The sequence below is a fragment of the Schistocerca serialis genome, chromosome 6 (genome assembly GCF_023864345.2).
Source record: "Schistocerca serialis cubense isolate TAMUIC-IGC-003099 chromosome 6, iqSchSeri2.2, whole genome shotgun sequence".
Lineage (NCBI taxonomy): Eukaryota > Metazoa > Arthropoda > Insecta > Orthoptera > Acrididae > Schistocerca > Schistocerca serialis.
In genome coordinates this window covers 413,352,387-413,372,935 of record NC_064643.1, presented here as the reverse complement: position 1 = coordinate 413,372,935, position 20,549 = coordinate 413,352,387, and the positions used below count along the sequence as shown (strand labels likewise).

Genomic DNA, 20,549 nt, shown 5'->3' with positions numbered 1-20,549 from the left:
AAATGTGATGATTTCATTTTATATCACTGTAAATTATTAGTTCCAACAGTATTAACTAGGAAAATATGCTACTCATCACATAAAGGAGGCATTAAGCAGCACACAGGCACATTTAAAATTAGACAAAGTTATCGAACACAATCCTTCTTCACATTTAGAAAAGCTGACACTCATTCTTATACACACACAGTTCAAACACCCATGGCCACTGTCATCTCCAGGTGCTGAGGCCCAACTGAAGTGAGTAGCTTTCTCAGGAGTTTGGGCAATGGGGCTGCAGAAGAGCCATGTTGTGGGAATTGGACAGGTAGCCAGGCAGTGGTGGGGAAACAGTCTGTTGTAATCCCTACAGGAGTGTGCAGGGCATGGGTTCCTAGTTGCAGCATCAGGAGGATGTGCTTGGGATGGAGGAGGGGAGGGAAGGGGGGAGGAGAGAGAAAGAGAAGACAAAAGGACTATGTAAGTACACTGGAGGACAGAAGGGATCTGTGAGGCCGGTAGGGGAGCAGGGAAGAGGATAATAAGAGGGGAGGAGGAAAGATATGTTGTGGAGAGAGTTTCTACATTCGCAGTTCAAAAAATCTGCTGTTTGTGGGATGAATCCCAAAGGGGTGGGCTGTGAATCAGTCACTGAAGTCAATTACATTGTGTTGTGTAGCATACTTGGGAACTGGGTGGTCCAGCTCTCTCTTGGTCACAGTTTGGTAGTGTCCATTCATGTGGCCAGACAGCTTGTTAGTGGTATTGCCCATGTAGAATGCTGCAAAATGTTGCAGTTGAGTTGGTAGATGACATAGCTTTCAGAGGTAGGCCTGTCTTTGTTGGAGTAGGAACCACCTGTGATAGGGCTGGAGTTAGTGGTAGTGGGAAAAAGGGGGGGGGGGGGGGGGGGACACGGGACAGGTCTGGCGATTAGGTCTTTCACAGAGATATGAACTATTTGGTAAGGTATTTTAGGAACAGCAGTGGAATGGGGATAGACAAGCATACTGTGCAGTTTGAGTGGGTGGTGGAATACTACTGTGGGAGGGGTGAGGTGGAAAGTAGGGAGGACATTTATCATGTAAGAGCATGAGGAGAGATAGTCAAAGCCTTGGTGGAGAACATGATTCAGCTGCTCCAGTCCCAGGTGGCACCAAGTCATGAGGGGGCCACTATTCTGTGGCCAATCAGTGGGCATGTGATGGATGTTAGGTGACTGGAGAGACAAGTTATGGGAGATTTGTTTCTGGGAGAGGTGTGGATAATAATTTCTATCTCTGAAGGCTCAGAAAGACCCTTGACATATTTTTATAGGGACTGCTCATCATTGCAGGTGCAATGACTTTTGGGTGGCTATGCTGCATGACAGAGTCTTTTTGCTGTGGAATGGATGACAGCTGTCGAAATAAAGGTGTTATTGGTGGTTGGTAGGTCTGATATAAATGGAGGTGCTGTTTGCGGCATTCATGACAAGAATGTCAACACTATGGAAGATGGCTTTTGAACTGAGGAGGATGAGGTGAAGCAAACAGGGAAGAAGACATTAGGGTTTTGGAGGAATGTGGGTAGGGTGTCCATGTCATGAAGATCATGAAGACATCATTAATGAATCTGAACTGGGTGAGGGATATGGGATTCTGGGTGGCTAGGAAGGGTGCCTCTGGATGTTCCATTAATGTGTTGCCACAGGATGGTGCCATGATGCTGCTCAGTAGCTGCACTACACAGTTGTTTGCAGTGCCTTGAAAGAATAAATAATGAGTTTGGTTCCTTTTGATGCTGTTGGTAGGTGGGGTTTCACTAGGCATGGCCTGCACCTCAATGGAAATAGAAGGGTAAATTGGCATGGTTGACAGCAGAATCATTATGGGTGTCTTTGCGAAGTGCCTTGAACATTCATCAGGGTTCTTCAGTGTGCTGTTTCACGCTCATCATGGTCATGGTCATCTCCTGCATTGGGGTCTCCTCCTCTCCAGAAAGTGCCAGCTATAATGGTACAGCCTCCCCCAGGACTCATATGAAATGTCCAATACCACCTTTTTTTAAATATATACATCCGGATAATTATCAGACAATTCAGTGCTTCCTAAGGCCTTGTATGTGTGTTTATAGATATCATTTGTCCTACTTGATAAATAAATTGATATTCATTGCAAAAGCATATGGAATGTTCCCGAAGGATGTGCATTGTCATAATTATAGGTGGAATGTTGTCATTGATAAAATTATGTACATATACTAAATTAAGTAAGTAATAAAGAAATTGAAGTAATAAGTCCTTAGAAATAAATAAGGAGAGACTGCAGATATGTTAGCATGAAAAATCAATGCTTCTAATTAACAAAATGGTAATCTAAAAGTCCAGTAACAGAAGACTTCACTATTTTGTGAAACAGCTTAAAAATTATTACCAAGCGATGAATTTCCATTTGTTATTTATTTTTATGTCTTCCTGTGTAATTAATATTCTTTGTAATTACATTCATAATTAAAAATACTTCAAATGGCTCTGAGCACTATGGGACTTAACATCTGAGGTCATCAGTCCCCTAGAACTTAGAACTACTTACACCTAAGTAACCTAAGGACATCACACACATCCATGTCCGAGGCAGGATTCGAACCTGCGACCGTAGCGGTCACGCGGTTCCACACTGAAGTGCCTAGAACCACTCGGCCACTTTGGCCAGCATTTATAATTAACCCTCCAATTGTTTACATCTCACAGTTTTCCAATTTCCAGAATTTGAAGCCTTATTTGTGCATTTTATGTATGTAATCAGATAAACCGTGAGCTCGTACTGCCACTGAATATTAGTAACCAAATACAAACTGTAATTAATTATGCAACTAAAATAACACAAGAGACATTATTGCAATTAAAGTTCAGAATGATTTTCTTATGGAAAACTACAGAGATTACTATAAAAGATTGTCATTGAATATCGTATTTTATACCTTATTTGGCTGTAACATCAGTTTCTTTACATTTTGTAAATTTTAATTGTAACATCAAAATTGTACAAAATTAATAATGCTTTATTTTGCAAGTTATTGTTAAAATTCTATAAAAATCAATGCAGCGATAAGTCAATTTTGAAGTTACTTATCGAAGTCAAAGAGATCAGTGAAGTCTGTCAGTGTTTTGTTTTCATGATGAGTGTGCAGTTCGGATGTCAATTCATGTGAATAAATTTTGTGAAACACGAAAATTTCGCATTCATTCATCGATGGACCAGGCAGAAGAAACTTATGTAACAATCAACATGAATTGTTACACAGCTCTTCCCTTTGCTGCCCCCCCCCCCCCCCCCCCCCCCCGTCCCCCCTGGGGCTTTGGTTGGATTCTTCTGTTCTCTGGGGGCCACTTCTCCCTGATGGCTCCACCATCTCCTCCATGGGGAAGAGAAGAGGTTCTTTCTCTTTGGCTGCTGTCTCTGCAACAGCCACCATCTACACAAAGAGATGGCTGTACCATTTCCTCGAAAAGAAAGAGAAATGTGGCATATGGCTGGCGCCACATAATCCAGCCACACATCACACGACACAGTGCAGCATGTTGCCACCCTGTCAGAAATCAGTAACCCAGTGCAGCTCCTCGTTACCTATGACAACTGCTACAGTATTGATGGTGCCCCATTCTCTGGATAAGTCACCAGGCAACTCCCCATCCAACCATTACCATGAGTAAATGTATCGTTAATGTCAATACTAAAATTAAGTCTACAACCACAGAATACACAGGGTCCGTCGACAAGTGCAGTAGCAGCAGTATTCTTCACTGTATTCTTCTTCTTGTCTGCAGCTGATGTGGAGAATTCGATGTTCTCAATTGTCCTAAACAGACAATTTACAAAACCATCGAGAACATCGAATTTTCTACATCTGCTGCAGACAAGAAGAAGAATACAGTGAAGAATACTGCTGCTACTGCACTAGTCGATGGATCATGTGTTTTCTGTGGATGTAGACTTAATTTTAGTATTGACATTAACGATACTTTTACTCATGGTAATGACCTTTGACCCCACCATTGCCGACTACAGGGTTACGCAACGTGGCGGCGCGCCAGCAGTGGATGGGAGCACCTAGTACGGCTAGTGCTCCCGTCCGGGATAACGCGCTGCTGGCAGTGTGAAATATTCTAAGTCCAAGCAACCGCATGATACATAAGCGAGCGATCACCGCGCAGCGGCTCATTTGCGCTGCTGCTGCTGCACACACAACTGCATTGAACGCCGCCATGATGCCTTACAGGAGAATTCGTCGCCGTCCTAAACAGACAATTTACAAAACCATCGAGAACATCGAATTTTCTACATCTGCTGCAGACAAGAAGAAGAATACAGTGAAGAATACTGCTGCTACTGCACTAGTCAATGGACCATGTGTGTTCTGTGGATGTAGACTTAATTTTAGTATTCGCGCTGCTGCTGCCGCACACGCAACTGCATTGAGCGCCGCCACGATGCCTTACAGGAGGATTCGTCGCCGTTCTAAACAGACAATTTACAAAACAATCGAGAACATCGAATTTTCAACATCAGCTGCAGACAAGAAGAAGAATACTGCTGCTACTGCACTTGTCGATGGACCATGTGTTTTCTGTGATTGTAGACTTAATTTTAGCATTGACATTAACGATACATTTACCCATGGTAATGGTTGGCTTACTGTAGCCATTGTACGAGGTGGTACCGGAGTTCCATCTGTCGGTGGCCTTGAAAGTTTTGTAGACAGAGACATTATTGCCTATCGTACCTATCACATTGGAGAACTTGCAAATAAAGACTTTGGTAAATCTGTGTATATGTCACCTGTGTATATGTCAGCCTATACAGGACCGAGCCCAATAGCTTGTCAGCCAGTGTGAGTCCCAGGCTCGACAACAGTGTTCAGAAAGGCCACAAGTCTATTTCTAAAAGTGCAGCATATGACTTCAGAACCTTGAACATCATTGGTGCTGTCTCCAATGACCGTGCCTACTCCAGTGTTTCTCAATCATAAGAGAGTGAGTGCTCAACTTGGACCTTCAGGTACTGTATGATACCAGTGACTTTCTTTCACTAGATCAGGATTATCTTTACATCATTAATATGATGGAATAGAAAAGAAGTACTTACATCACTGAATCTTTTTTTTATTTTTCAGTGTAGTCTCCTTGTAGATTAATGCCCTTGGTCCAACAATGTTCCAGTGTCTTGATCCCATCTCGAAAATGAGTTTCCTCCAGGGCTGCAAAATAGTTGTCAGCTCCGGCTATCAATTCTTCTTTTGAAGTTAATCTTCATCCACCAAGAAAAATTTCAGTTTTTGGAAGAGATGGAAGTCTGATGGAGCCATATCAGATGAATAAGGCGAGTGTAGCAACAATTCATACCTTAGTTCATGTAATTTTGTCATGGTGATGGCACATATGTGCAGGCGTGCATCAAGATTCACGGCACTCATCTTGCAGATATTTTTTCACTCCTAAGTCTCAGTTAAAATGTGATATACCCTTTCAGACGGCATCTGGCAAGAGTGAGCAATTTCATGCACTTTCAATCGGTGATCCTCCATGACCATTTTGTGCACTTTTGCAATGATTTCTGAAGTAGTGACACATCTTGGCTGACCACCGTGCGGATCATCATCTAAGCTTTAACAACCAAATTTAAATTCATTTGTCCACTTGGCGACACTTGATTACAAAGGAGCAGAGACCCCCAGTGTATTCTGGAAATTGGCATGAATGTCCTTTGCTTTTATACCTTTCTTTAAGATGTACTTAATCAATGCTCGAATCTCAATTTTTTCCATCTTCGCAAACCACTATGCGTGAACAACAACGGAGCAATGTCAGTGCCACAGTTCTCTTCCAAGAGTACTGACGTGGCATGTGTTTACAGGAAACAGTCCAATGAATATCACATGAACAACTCGTTGTGCTAGTGCTGACCTGACATGGTGATTCCAAGAACTTTTCAAACCACCCTCATACTAGGAAGATCTCACCATTGTTCACGATATTCTGTATTCCACTGTAGTAATCCAGCACATTGCGCTAGGTTACTTTGGCACCATTCTCTGCTTGTGCATGCATCTCCACAGTGGGATAATTTATCAGTAAGATCCAAGAATTGTATCACACAACTTTGTTGCAAGGGTTCCGTGTGGTCATCCAGCCATGTGGGAAGAGAAGCATAATCACTCTCAGTGTTCACCTCAAAAATAATCTGCTCCATATTAGTATCTGGTTTGGAAAAAGGTACCAGCAACCTTTGTCTAGTTTCACAATACATTGTTCGATGGGACTGTAGAATTGGGCATTACCAATGTACTGATAATTTAGTATGCTTGTCTTGAGTTACCAGTCCAGGAAATACCATGCAGATTAGTAGGTGCAATAACACTCGCATAGTGTCATAAGGAGATTAAATGACACTCTATTAGCATAATCATCAGACACTAAAAAACACAAACAAACTTAAGCCAGACAGCAAGATTGGACTGAACTAGCAACTTAAAATGAAGATATAAAACCACACATTTTGTCTCCTAATCTCTGATTTCAGATGCAACATCAAACTCTGGAGGTCATTGTCCCCAGAGATGAAAGAGTATTAACCTACACAGCACAGAATGAAAAGTCCTAAAACAGCACAAAGTTAAAACACACTATATTAAAATATACAGGTTGTATGAACATAGAACAAACAAGTAGAAGGAAGAGGGAAAAAGTACAAGAGGTACAAATTATGTTATCAAGAATACATGCACCACAATGCAGACATCTATTGTACACTACAGATTTAATGCATGTTAACTATATTCTAGGAAAGAAAATCTAGATATTCTATGGGAGGCAAGGAGTACAATAATGGTAAAGGTAAGGTAAAGTTCCTTGTCCGGGCCCCAAGACAGACCAATCAAGCCAGGCCACCCACTGTATAATCATCTGCCAGTGAGATCATTGAACAGAGTATGGAGGGACGTGTTGTCAGCACACTACTCTCACAGTAACTGTCAGGTTACTTGACTATGGAACTGCCACTAATTTGATGAGTAGCTCCTCAGTTAGCCTGATGAGTGTGAGTGCACCTTGTACCAGTTCTCCCACCAAGGGAAAATCCCTGGCAGTACCAAGAATCGAACCTGGGTCCTCCACATGACAATCAGCCATGCTGATCTTGCAGCTATCCAGGAGGACAAAGAGTACAATAAACACAAAATTAAAAGACAAAGAACTGTATGGAAAATGAAGAAACAAAACATAAATTCTCACTAAATTATGGTGTAAAGAACTGAATATGGTTCACTGCAGTTAAGGTCAAGGCATGTGTGGATAGTTGCCTTGGATATGTGAAGCTCATTTTGTGTCAGGTTTAAATTTTGGGCAGTTAACCTATGAGTCCTATTTAAGTGGATGTTCAGTCTTGAAAAATTGAGACACACCTTTCAAATTTCACAAATATTACATATTTTGCATTGAAACTTGTTGTGTATATTTTACAACCTATGCACTTACATCAATTTAGAAATATATTTTAATATGGCAGTTTTTGAGATAATCTCATAAATAGTGAGTGACCTATTAGCTGTAACACTTGTCCTGAAATTTGCTCCTTATTCAGTGGTCATTATTCACAATGTGTTTTATCCATTCTCAACCTCTTTCATTGGCTAGCTGTACTACATTATAGTAAGTAAATGCCACTAATTAGTTGTAACATATTTGAGACGTCACATAATTTATGAGTACTCAATAAGACATTTCCTGCCTAACCAGAGATAATATATAGTTATTAATATATCCATTTTTCAAGGTTTGGTTTCTTTCAATTTTTTTTTTTTTTTTGGTGCCACAACGCTAGTCATTTGCAACCTGATGATGGCCTAGTAAGCCAAAGACTGATATGGTTATTGTTGTCTTCAGTTTGAAGACTGTTTTGATGCATCAATAAAATTATCAAGGAAAGGAATAGTTATCACAGAAAGAATAGTTACTGAATTCAAACTTTTTGTCAAATTATGCTGCATATTTTTTCTCTCTCTAATTTGATTCAGTACTTCTTATTAGTTACCCAGTCCACCTAGTATTCCTATGTAATAATAAATTTCAAAGGCCTCTATTCATTTGTTTCTGCACTTTTTATGTTCCACATTTCAGCTTCACAGAAATACTTTTAAAAAGACTTCCTAGCACTTTATTTTTACATCAGAATGTTAAAATATTTCTCTTTTTCAGGAAAATATTTCAAGTTGTTGTGATTCTTCATAACCTCTTTGCTTTACCCACTGTCAATTATTTTGCTGCCCAAGTAGCAAAATATAGTTTCCCCATCAATTCTTAATCTTATAATATATCAGCACCCTCTGATTTAATTCCAATACACCTTGTAGCCCTTGTTTTACACTTATACATGTTCATCCCATTACCTCTTCTCAGGACACTGTCCATCCCATTAAACTGATGTGTCTGCCTCTGACACCTGTGGTGAGTCTTTTCCAGTCTTCTGCAACCTCCCCCCCCCCCCCCCCCCCCACCACCACCACCACCACCAAATGAAGGAACTATTAGTTCTGAAAGCTAGGAAGGGTGAATTTTTATTTTTATATGTCTCTCTTGGCAGTACAACAGCTTGCATCTCTTGGAGGTACTACTTGATTTTGTGTCGATATCTCTGTACTCACCTGATCAGATATCATTTTCTTCCTGCCATTACCTTTTGCTAAAATCCATTATATCAAAATTCAATCCATTCATTTCTGTTTTCAAACTCTCTGACTTACCAATATGACTAAGGAAGCTAAAATTCCATTCTATGACCCATAGAATACCACATATGGATTTTCTTCTGAAGGCACTCCCCCAAGTTGGCCCAACCTGGGCAGCCCATTTTATCTCCTGAATATTTAACTCAAGAGGATGCTGTCATCAGTATACCAAGCAATAGGGCTGCAGGGCCTTGGAGATTATATGACTTATAGTTACCCCTTGTTGAGCTGTGTTCCATTACTAGCATGGCATGACAATACTGGCTACTCTTAAAAAGCCAGATCAGTCAATCATGTACACTATTAACTCTGCAACTGCTTTAAAGCCTGCTGCCCACCTCCCCCCTCATAAGGACTCTGGCATCTCTACAGATAACATCGCAAATGGTTATGCCTACACTATGGCAATCTGTAATGTTAAAGCATACAGGCAACACTTCTATGATAAATTCCATAGCTTGTTGGAGGCCTATCAGTAACAAACAAATATTGGTGAAACAGAATACAATTTTTTTGCTTTTCACTTTTGAATATGAAACTGTTCTATCAAGAAGGGACAGGAGAGTCCACTAATATCAATAATGATATGAACATGGTATAGAGAATGACAACTTACTTTAACCATGTGTTCTTGAACACAATCTGGTGAACTGCTTCCAAGAATGGAGAGAAGTTCATCATCTGATACAAAATAAAATCGAGAAAATGCATTTCTTTTAGAGTCCAAGAAATCATTGAGTGACTTTTGGCAACGTTCAAGACCAGCACTCAGACCCTGCAGTACAGCCAATCGGCCTTCCACCAGACAACATTCAATTACAAGTGGTTTCTTCGCTGTTTCCAGCATTATCTGAAACATAGATCCACACAGAGGTAAAAGCATAACTAAATTTCTAAATGAGATACAGGCAGATCAATGAATAGCCTTATTTTTATTATTTTTATAAACACAATCAGAGGGTGACGTTGACACACCATATTACAGAAATAAAAGTAAGTTCAGATTGGGGAACCACATAGTGTGCATCCATTCCTATTATTAACCTACATAAATTGATTTTAATTTTATTTCATCCTGTAGGGTTACACCGAGTACAATGAGCATACATGCAAAATGGGACATATCAAGAATACAGAACATTCAGTATCACATATTTCTTAACATGCAGCAATTCTGCTGAAACTTTCAACTATCAAAGGTGAATCCATAATTATTTTTTTCTGTTCAACATTGCACATGTGTTTATGTTTCAAACAGCACAAGCATGCATGCATATTTGCACATGCATAATTTGTTCTAATTGGGGGGTGTGGATCATAGTGCATTCCTTCCCAGGTTTTGCGGGAGATTTACGATATTTAGCAGACAACAGGCAGCTGGTGCCCAAGTTTGTTTCATTGGGTTCTGTGTTGTGGTTATTCTTTAAAGAGATTTAGGTGAAATGATGCCTGTTGACTCAAAAGAATAAATACTGAAATTTAAAGATGATCACGGACACAACAAAGTCCTACGGAATTCCACTTTTAAATATCATTTGAATAAAACTTTGAGATGCAATGTCCTAAGTGCCAAGAATGGGTCTGGCCAGGCAGAAATTAAAAACAAGAGAAAAAGTCATCAGTATTTTTTTCTAAAGAATAATACAAGCCTTGAAGCAGGAAACAGAGAAACAGCAGCCTAGTAATTTAAGAAAAGTGTATGTAAAAACTGTGGGTGAATATTCATGCTTTGGAAACTTAATAGCACTACAATTGAGGATCCTGACTTCTGGACTACTAACAATATATCACAGTTGGAGCTCCTCAACTACTAGAAGTTGAAATTCAGGACATAGATGATAGAAAAGATACAAATTTGTAAATCATTACCTCTGTTGTACTGGAATCTAGGGTCTACAACATTCACCAATTTGTTGTGTCCAAGGATGCTAATTTACTATCTTTTATAACTGAATTTGAGTAAAGAATTTTTTAAATGAAATTTAACTTGTAAATGGAATGAAGTCTTGTAACAAGGAAAATTAATGTTACCTACAGGGGTGAAAATTTAATAATCTCTGAATGTAGTGTCAGGAAAAAACAATACACCAAATAACCACTAAGAAAATTCCTTAAGTATTTCCTACTTTCAGGTGTAATCACTAAAATGCTTTGGTTTGAAAAACAAAATAAATAGGGCAAACTGATACATGAACTTTCCATTGCCCTATGCTGAAATGCTATTCCCATCCTTACCACTGCAGAAATTGGATTACGCATAACAGTATCTTGTCAAGAGATAAAAGTTCTCAGTTTTCCATGCAGGAAAGCAAAATGTTGCTGTGTCAATCTTCTTAATTTTGCCTACAAAACATCACCGTCACTTTGTATTCCTCACATTTCATGTCTCTGTCATTTAAGTACTGTTTCACTGACAGCTGCCTCCATGTTTTCAGTTTTCTATTGCATTTAATCACAATAAATGCAAAATAAAGTGCTCAGCAAAGAAGTGGATGCACAGTTGACTGTCTAAACAAGGAGGCAAGATGTGAATGCATACAGTCTCCTCTGATTTTTGCACATGCGCTTCTGTTTCCAACCATCTGTGCTTGCACATGAGAAAACAGGCATCATGTGACATATCTTAATGGTTATATACAACATTATTTACAGATTGTAGTAATTAGGTAATCTTCAAAGCTATAACATTCATTTTCCACTAGATACTCTTTAAACTTGTTTTGAAACATATTGATTTGTACATCAACCTGTAGGTTTTTGAGTAGATTTCTTCTTAATTTGATGCCTGGGTGCCAAAGTTAGTTTCAAGTTAATGTCATATTCTACTTAAACTGGTTCTCACTCTTTTTGTTTCCTATATATTTGAGTTTCTCCAGACTGTTACTTCATACGGTCCAAAGGACACACACACACACACACACACACACACACACACACAGCATCCTGAATGGACCAAGATCCACATAGACGCAATGTTTCCTGACTTCCATAAGCCATTTGACTCAGTAGCACATATGCACCATTATCAAAATTATGACGGTTTGGGTTATCAAGCGAAATGTGTTGTCAGAGTGAGGATTTCTTCATAGGGAGAGTGCAGTATGGTACTTTGGATGGAAAGACATCAACAGATGTAGAAGTAGCTTCAGGACTCCCCCAGGGGGTGTGAACATTTTAGTAAGGCAATTTCTAAGAGTAACAATGTATTTTTTGAAATGCTTGCCATACAACCATTTTTATATTGTGATGATAGTGTAGTACTGAAAACGGTAGCAACAGTGCACACACTAGGGTAATGTGTTGGTCTCTTGCTATTCACTTTTTATATTACCGATTTTACTGACATTATCAATAATAACTACACACTTCTCACAGATGATGCAGTTATCTATAATCTAGTACTGCCTGAAAAAATTGACTCAAATATTCAATCAGACCTCAATAAGAGTTTAAAGCAGTATAATGATTCGCAGTTTGCATTAAATTCATAATTTTGCACTTACAAAAATGCTTCTGTCAGAGCACAAAAAAGGTGAATATGGTCCTCTTTTCCCAGAAACGAGAAGAACCAGCTGCCTCAGTCCTAATTCTGCATTGCTCGCCAAAAAATTTGGCACATGACTATATTTTCATTCTTTGAACACAGAATGTTCTAAATGATTTTAACCAGTATAATAAATTAATTTTTGTCAATTAATTAAGTACTGTGCAATGTGTATCCTTGATCTTGACATATTAGAGTCAATGGATTAATTTCATTCTCGTTTCATATGAAACAAACTCATATCTGCGCCTGAACAAATTCTCCAATCTAATATAGATAGGACCACAGATCAAATAAGTCGATGACCTCAAGTAATAGGCTGCTTCTTAATGCAAAAAAGAGAATTGGAATAACCTTCCACATTGCCCAAAACAGAAATCCATTACCACCAACTATATCACTGAAAAAAAAAAAATGTTAAACTTGAAAATGAATTAAAATTTTTGGGGGTCACTATTACTGATACACTCAAATGGAAAAGGCACATTGACGTTACCAGCACAAAACTTAGTAAAGTATGCTTCATGATTAGATCAATAAAGAACGTCACTAACACAAGTATCCTAACCACAATGTACCATGCACTCTTTCACTCTGTACTTAACTACGGAGTCATCTTCTGGGGCCAAAATTCTGAATCAATTAAGATATTCAAACTGCAAAAGAAGATAGTCAGAACATTTATGTTCAAAAAACAAAGAGACACTTGTAAACCATTATTTAAGAAACTAAATATTTTGCCCCTCCCATGCCAATACATACTAGAATTATTATTCTTTACCAAAAAAAGTATCAACAAAATTAGCAAAAATATGGATTACCATGATTATGACACAAGATCAAAAACCTCTCTAAGAATACTTCCCCACTCAACAAAACAGTACAGTGATGGTGTCAAGTGCATGGGAATAAAATTATATAACCATCTTCCAACTTTTATACAAGAAATCCAAGAATAAATAAATTCAAGCAGACGGTGAAATCTCTTTTAATAAAAGACTGATTTTATACCATCCAGGAATATTTGGAATCAAAACTGTCTTAGTACATGATAATGTATCAAAGCTGAATGTTATTAAGTCAATTTTGTCACATCATGTAACAATTCTCTGTAAAGCTGTAACTTTAGGTAACATAATTTGTAGGTAATGTAAAATAATCATTCTTCTGTGTTCTTGTTTACTGTTTTAGACTACTGTAAACTGTATATTTGTATTGACTTATCCAATATCAGTTGTACAGGCCATTGTACTGATTTGATCTATGGGACAAATAAATAATAAATAAATAAATCAAGTTCTTTAGAGTCCTACTTACTCCCCACTCCTCCTCCTGTCTAAATGCATGTAAGACCACCATATTTATATCTTTAAACTGATTGTGAATAATAATCTTACTATTGAGTTAAAATGACATATTATATAATTAATATATACCTTAAATATCACTAACTGCCTCTACAAGTTTGTTAAATCTTTCAGCAACCTAATTCCACTGGGAAGCACAAGTCTGGTGATGTGAAAATTATGGCATATCAGCATGCTATCATACACAATTTGCATCCTTTCTTTTCGAACCTACAGTCTAATTTGTTTGTTATTCACTGACAGATTATTATTACTGTGCTTTGCAACATATTTCATTGCATTATACTACCTTTCAACAGGGTCAACTGTGCATAACCCAAATTATTACTCTCCTATGACATTCTACGTGCCTAGCTCTGTCACAACAGAATAATAATATTAACACATGGAGAATCAACTACAGTGGGAGTTTGTTCAAATCACATATTAAATTAAAACTAAACACCATCATTTTCACTCCTGTTTCAGCCTTTGATTCCCCCACCTCAGAACTATTGTATTCTGAGGTACAATGCAATCTAGCATTCCATCTCTATTCTGACTACATTTCTTTGGGAAATATCACATCAGTCTCCCTTTGTAGTGAAGCTTCCATACTCAGCATCACTCTCACTGCCACTGCTTATATATGTCCCTCCCACTGTCTCCCTTGTTCTCCCATTGGATTTTTGTCCTGATGTCTCTTCCACTATCACTGTCTTCATCTACTTCTTTTGCTCTTTCTTACCACTGTCTTCTTCCTTACCACTGTCTCCTTTTCCTTTCACTGTCTCTCTGACCCACTGCCACTGTCTTTGTCCCATTCTTTTTTTTCTCATTGCCACTCTCTCTTCCTTTCTCACTTACAGTCTGCTATCATTCTCTTCAGCCACCATTGTCCCCTCTCCACACATCCTTCAGGAATGTTTGCTTGGTGTTTTGAGTCCATCACAATCACAGATACAGGAGTGACCAGAATCCACACAGGATGGAACCTTCCGAGGTAGATGGTGTGGTGTGTGAATGTAACTGGACCCATTTTCATTGATCAGAAACTAAACGTCAACAATATCTGGAAATGCTGCAAGAAGTGGTGTTTGCCTCAATTCTGAATAAAGATCACAGCTTTCCCTCTTACTTTCAACAGGATGGGGCTCCACCACACTATGGAGCACTTGTTTGTCAGTGGTTAGATGGTCAGTTGCCTGGCTATTGGATTGGCTGACTTTTTCTGTGGAATAGCTGCTCAGGTCACTTGATCCCACACCAATTAACTTTTATCTGTAGAGTCATTTAAAGCAAACTCATATATACAGAGAAAATAAGATCCACACATAATCTCGAGCAATGCATTGAAGAAGCGTGTGGCAGCAATTCTGTGGAAATCCTTCAGCAAATGCAAGACAGCTGGATTCTGCACCTTCACATGTGCTTTGACTGAGAGTGACACTATATTGAACACATTAAATGACTGTCCTTTACAGAGAACAATCCAGCCTGTAATCCCAAACAAAATGTGTTGTAACTTTTGAATCATAACTGCTCCTTAGAATCTTTTTACAGGAATGAACTCATCAGAAAATACTGATGTTAAATGATATATCACACTTCCCACTTTCCATTTAAAAAAACTGACTTAAATTCAAGATGTTCAATTTCAAGATGGTGCCCATGTTCAGTACATTTCGTAAAAGATAGACAACATCACACATACCTTACTGGAAAATTTGTATTTGTATTTGTATTTCTTTATTGGTCCTGTAAATCGTGTTTAGTTAGATATTTTGTACAAATGATGTAGGACAAGTCAGGTTGGTACAATATATATACAACATCATACATATTGTTATTTTGAAAAGATAAATAAATAAAAATTACTCAGTACATGTTGAATATTGTTGACAAAATTAATATAATGAAATAAAATGATATTTGAGCAGTTACACTACACTTTTCTGGTACTCTAAAAATTCGGAAACAGAATAGAAGCAGTGGTCAAGCCAGTACTCTTTCAGTCTCACTTTAAACTTTTGTAAATTTTGCATCTGTTTCAAATAGGATGGCATGTGATTGTATAGCATTATGCCAGTATGATACATTCCTCTCTAACAAATGTTTGTACTTACTGTATTGACATGCAAATAATGCTTCTGCCTAGTATCATGAGGGTGGTAATCACAGTTATACTTGAATATATATCCATCTTTTAAAATACTTCCTTTTGTGAAATTTAGTATTTCATACATATATACTCAAGGAAGAGGCAGTATATTGAGATTTTTAAATATTGGTCTACAGGAGTCTCTGTACTTAGCATGGTTTATTATTCTAACAATCTTTTTCTGTAGCCTAAATGTTTTGTTTGTACCTACGGAGTTCCCCCAAAAAGATAATGCCGTACATCAGCAGTGACTGAATACTGCCATGGTAAATTGTGATCACTGATGCATGACTTGTGTTTTGTGAGAGGATTCTCACTGCATGCGTAAGTATGTTTAACTTTTTATTTACATGATGAAGATGTGTCTCCCATTTTAGGTTTTGCTGAATATGTATACCTAAAAATCTTGTGTCACTCACAGATGACACAGTTTTTCATAAATTTTAAAAATCGGTCATGCAGGATGTAGTTTCTGTGAATTGTGGAAATTGACTATCACTGTTTTTTCATTATTTATTATTAGCTTGTTTGTTCTGAACCATTGTGTTAAATTTCGTATCATACCAGTAGCTGTTTTTTGTAGGCTTTCCTCATCACATGATTTGATTAGGATATTTGTGTCATCTGAAAAAAGTGCTGTTGTCCCTTTTGTTATCTTTTCCGACAAATCATTAATATAAAGAATGAAAAGAATTGGCCCAAGGACTGACCCTTGAGGAACTCCATATGTAGTGTTTTGTGAATTACTGTAAAAATTACAATTTTTGTTTTGTTTTTATGTCTTTTTATTTTATTTGAGTGATCTGTTGACGGTCATGAAGGTATGAATGTATCCACTTGTTTGGCAGACCTCGTATTCCATAATTACCTAGCTTCTGCAACAGAGTATTATGATCAATTACATCGAAGGCTTTACTAAGGTCAAGAAATATGGCAGACACATGTTGCTTATTATCTAGTGCAGTTAGAATTTCATTTAAGAAAGTATAAATAGCTGACTGTGTTGATCTACCAGTTCTGAATGCGTGTTGCGCATCTCTTATTTTGTTTTCTTTATTTAGAAAGGCAGTCAGCCTTCTAAGAAATAGTTTTTCAAGAATTTTGCCAAAGCCTGACAATACTGATACCAGTCTATAGTTTGCAGCTTCATGTATGTCCCCTTTCTTGTACAGTGGTGTCACTTTTGCCATTTTAGATTTTTTGGGAATAAACCATAACAAATTATGAATTGAAAATATCCATTAATGGTTCTATGACAGATGTTACACTTGCTTTGATGACAATATCTGGTATTTCATCAGTACCTGCTGAATAGTTATTGGGTAACCTTTTTATAATGACAGATAATTCCTCAGGTGTTGTAGGAGACATGAATAGCGTTCTTGTACGAATTTTTCTATCTGACTGGAGTGTATTGTGGTCTGGTTGCAAGTTGTAATGTTTGGTAATCAGGTGGTGTGCTACATTAGAAAAGCAGTTATTAAATTTATTAGCCACCACTGTGGGGTTGATCATTTTATTTTTATGAAGTTCTATATTTTTGTGGGCTAATGATGTATTATCTGTTTCTCTTTTTATGATACTCCAGGTTGCTTTAGTCTCATTCCTGGAATTTTTTATTTGTTTGTCATTTTCCATTTTCTTTGCTTTTGTTATAACTTGTCTACATATTTGTTAACATTGTTTAAAGTAGTTGATAAATACAGAATTTGTGGTCTACTTTTAGTATTCATATAAGTTCTTGTTGTGATCCATTTATATGGTTTGTGTACAGAATTTATAAGTGATGTTTGTTTAGGAAGAGCTATTTCAAAAAAATGTTTGTCCATGGCCATAAATTTATCAAACTTGGCATCTGTGTTGTTTGAACTGTAAACATCCGTCCAGATTTCTCTTCTCAAGAGAGAACAAAAGTAATTTATGGTTTCATTATTAAACTTCTTGACAATAGCTCTACTTTTCGGGGCTTTTGTGTTTCATGGAATAGTGATTGTTAGTATTTGGGCATTGTGATCACTAAAACCAGTGTTTGCAGTCTGTGTGTTGCAGATATATTTATCTGTATTTACAAACACCTGATCTATGGTTGTTGCCGAAGTAGTGGCTATACAAGTTGGGTTAGTTATAGTTGGTTTTAGGTAAAAGGACTTCAGTAAGTCTTTGATTTCATTTTTAAATTTACTGGGTTTGGAGAAATCAACATTGAAATATATATTTTCTAGGGTGTTAAAATCGTCTAACAGCTCTTCCATATGATTATAAAAAACTTTTTTATCACCATCTGGTGACCTATATACACAGATGATTACAGAATTTCATGTTGGCAATTCTACTATTGAGAGTTCTATGTCTCTTTCTTTAGATAATCTGTCAAATCTGGTTATGTTAGTGAAGTCTATATCTTCTCAAACATATATGTACCTACCACCATGTCTGAGTACTGCTCTACAAAATGTGGCAGCTAGTTTAAACTGAGGTAGGTGTGCTAGTGCTATCATGCCTTTATTTAGCCAGTGCTCAGTAAAGCATAAAACAGAAATATCACTCATATCATTTAACAAGATTTCTATTCCATTCAGTTTATTGGAAAAAGACTGAACATTCTGGTGGAACAATTAAAAGTATGAAGCAGGGACTATATTGTGTCTTGCTTGACCACTTACCTCTTTTTTACATCTAGTATTGTTAGTCGTAAAAATTCCTCCTTGTTTTGTGGTGTGGGCGGTGTCTTCTTGCTAGCTGGTTCCCTGGATTCTGGACCCTGCCTTTCATGTGCTGTGGTGCTTCTAATGGTAATCTACTTGTCAAGTACCATTTGTTTAATTTTAGGCACTTGTATTGTACTGGTTTTCACATTGTATTCATTTTGGTGAAACACTGATGTCTTCAGGTAGACTGGTCAATTCAGAGATAAATGCATCTGGTTTGTACGATTGTTAATTTGAATTAACAAAGGCAGTCTGTTGCATACTTGCTCCTTCCCCTGTCTGTTCAAGTGGAATCCATGACATGTGAATTTATCATGAGACAGTCTTTCCATTTCAATGTTTATGGATATTTTACTTTTGTTGCAAGAGTCTGAACAGTTCACTGTTTGCACTAAATGATGATTAACCATGTCGATTTTTTTTGTTTATATATTCTTTGTTGAATCTTTTGGGAATTGGATGCAAAATGACATTTGTCTTGTTACTGAGTTCGAGAACACTTGGTAAGACGTTGTCAATGCTTTTCACAACGTTGTTGTAGGAGCCTTCAGTATCGTTCAACTCACATTAATGTAAGAGTATCACTCGCATTCAAGTCTTTTGCTAATTTGTCAATTTGATTAAAAACTTTACGGACAGGAGCATTTGGTTTAATAAAACTCTGAATGTCATATTTTGTGTCTAGTTCTTTCTCCAGAATGTTTCTGCAGTACCTGCCTTGGTTGTCACTCACTATTATAACTTTTGGATTCCATACTGCATTCCTTAACCCATAACATTGTTTCATTTTAGCTGATTGCTGTGTAAACACTGCCTTCAGTTACACTTACACATTGCACTGGCTTTTTACCAGCTGACATCAGAACAGTTTCTTTATCTGAAAGTGCACTTACTTGTTTAGTCGCACTTTTTCTGGATACTGTTGGCATTGCAGACACATTATAACACAAGTGCATCTTTAGTTGTGATTTTAAATTGTGTGTGTTCGGCGCACTTTTTACAGTACACCACTTTTCACTGCTTACATATTTGCTTGGTTCTTGTTCTAACTCACTGATTCTCACTAACAGAACGTTTCTATCCTCTTGCAACACTTTAATTATTTTGTTTTTCGATGCTGACTCTGTTACGAGTTTGTGATCTCCATGGGCACCAAAACACAGTTCATACCTTTACAGTTATTTACTTTTACAGCACATGAGTAGCACAGATTGTCTTTATCGCCAACATTTTTTACACATTTCGCACATAATAGCCTTGTATTTATATCAGTTTTCGTGAGCTTTGAATATGTTACAATTTTACTCTGTGCCATCTTGTCTTGTTCACAATTCAGTTTAGGTTTCCCCTCTCCAGCAGGGTTTTTGGCATAGCAGCGTGTACCAGGACTTTTGTCTTACACTGTACATCAGCAAAGATAACTGGACCACATTAGTGGTGAGAAAAAAACAATTACATTTTTTCTTGGTAGCTACATTCACACAAAATGGGCTTGTTATTTGAAAGAAAATCTCAGATGTTACCTCAGATGTTACGTTTACAAACAAACACATCCAGTTGTAATATCCTAAAGAGGAAGCAACTTTGATTCCATCATAAACCACTGTGCACAGCAACTATAGATTGTAGGGAAGGAGAGGCACATAGCAGTCAGTTACAATCCCATTAGTTTTTATTATGTTTGGTAATCTAGATTTTGGCTATGAATAGCCATCTTCAGTGGTAAAATACAAGGAAAAATTACAGGATCAAAATTAATTTACTATAAATAGAACATAAGTAAACACCATGTTATTCAATAACAGCTATCCACCCTTGTCAACATACCATTTGTGTTATGATTAAACAGACTCATGGCAGTTCACATCACCATATGCTCTTACAGGCGTATACTGGTAGGCAGAAAGACACTGAGGTTTTGTTTACAGCAAGTACAACAGCCTTAGTTTACATCATGTAGTACAAGTAATGGCCTCTATATTATGAATTAACTAACATAGTTTTGTTCCAGTACAGTAGTTAAAAAGCCTTGTTATATGATACCTAAA

General features: G+C 37.4%; 1 protein-coding gene across 1 annotated transcript in view; it reads right to left on the bottom strand.

The window, feature by feature from the left end:
- Positions 1-20,549, bottom strand: part of LOC126484896 (dynein axonemal heavy chain 10) — a 1,141,797-nt gene that overhangs the window by 904,340 nt on the left and 216,908 nt on the right. Inside the window, exon 17 of the mRNA XM_050108495.1 lies at positions 9,359-9,592. Coding sequence (XP_049964452.1) covers positions 9,359-9,592 — 234 coding nt within the window. The remainder of the gene's footprint in view (positions 1-9,358; positions 9,593-20,549) is intronic.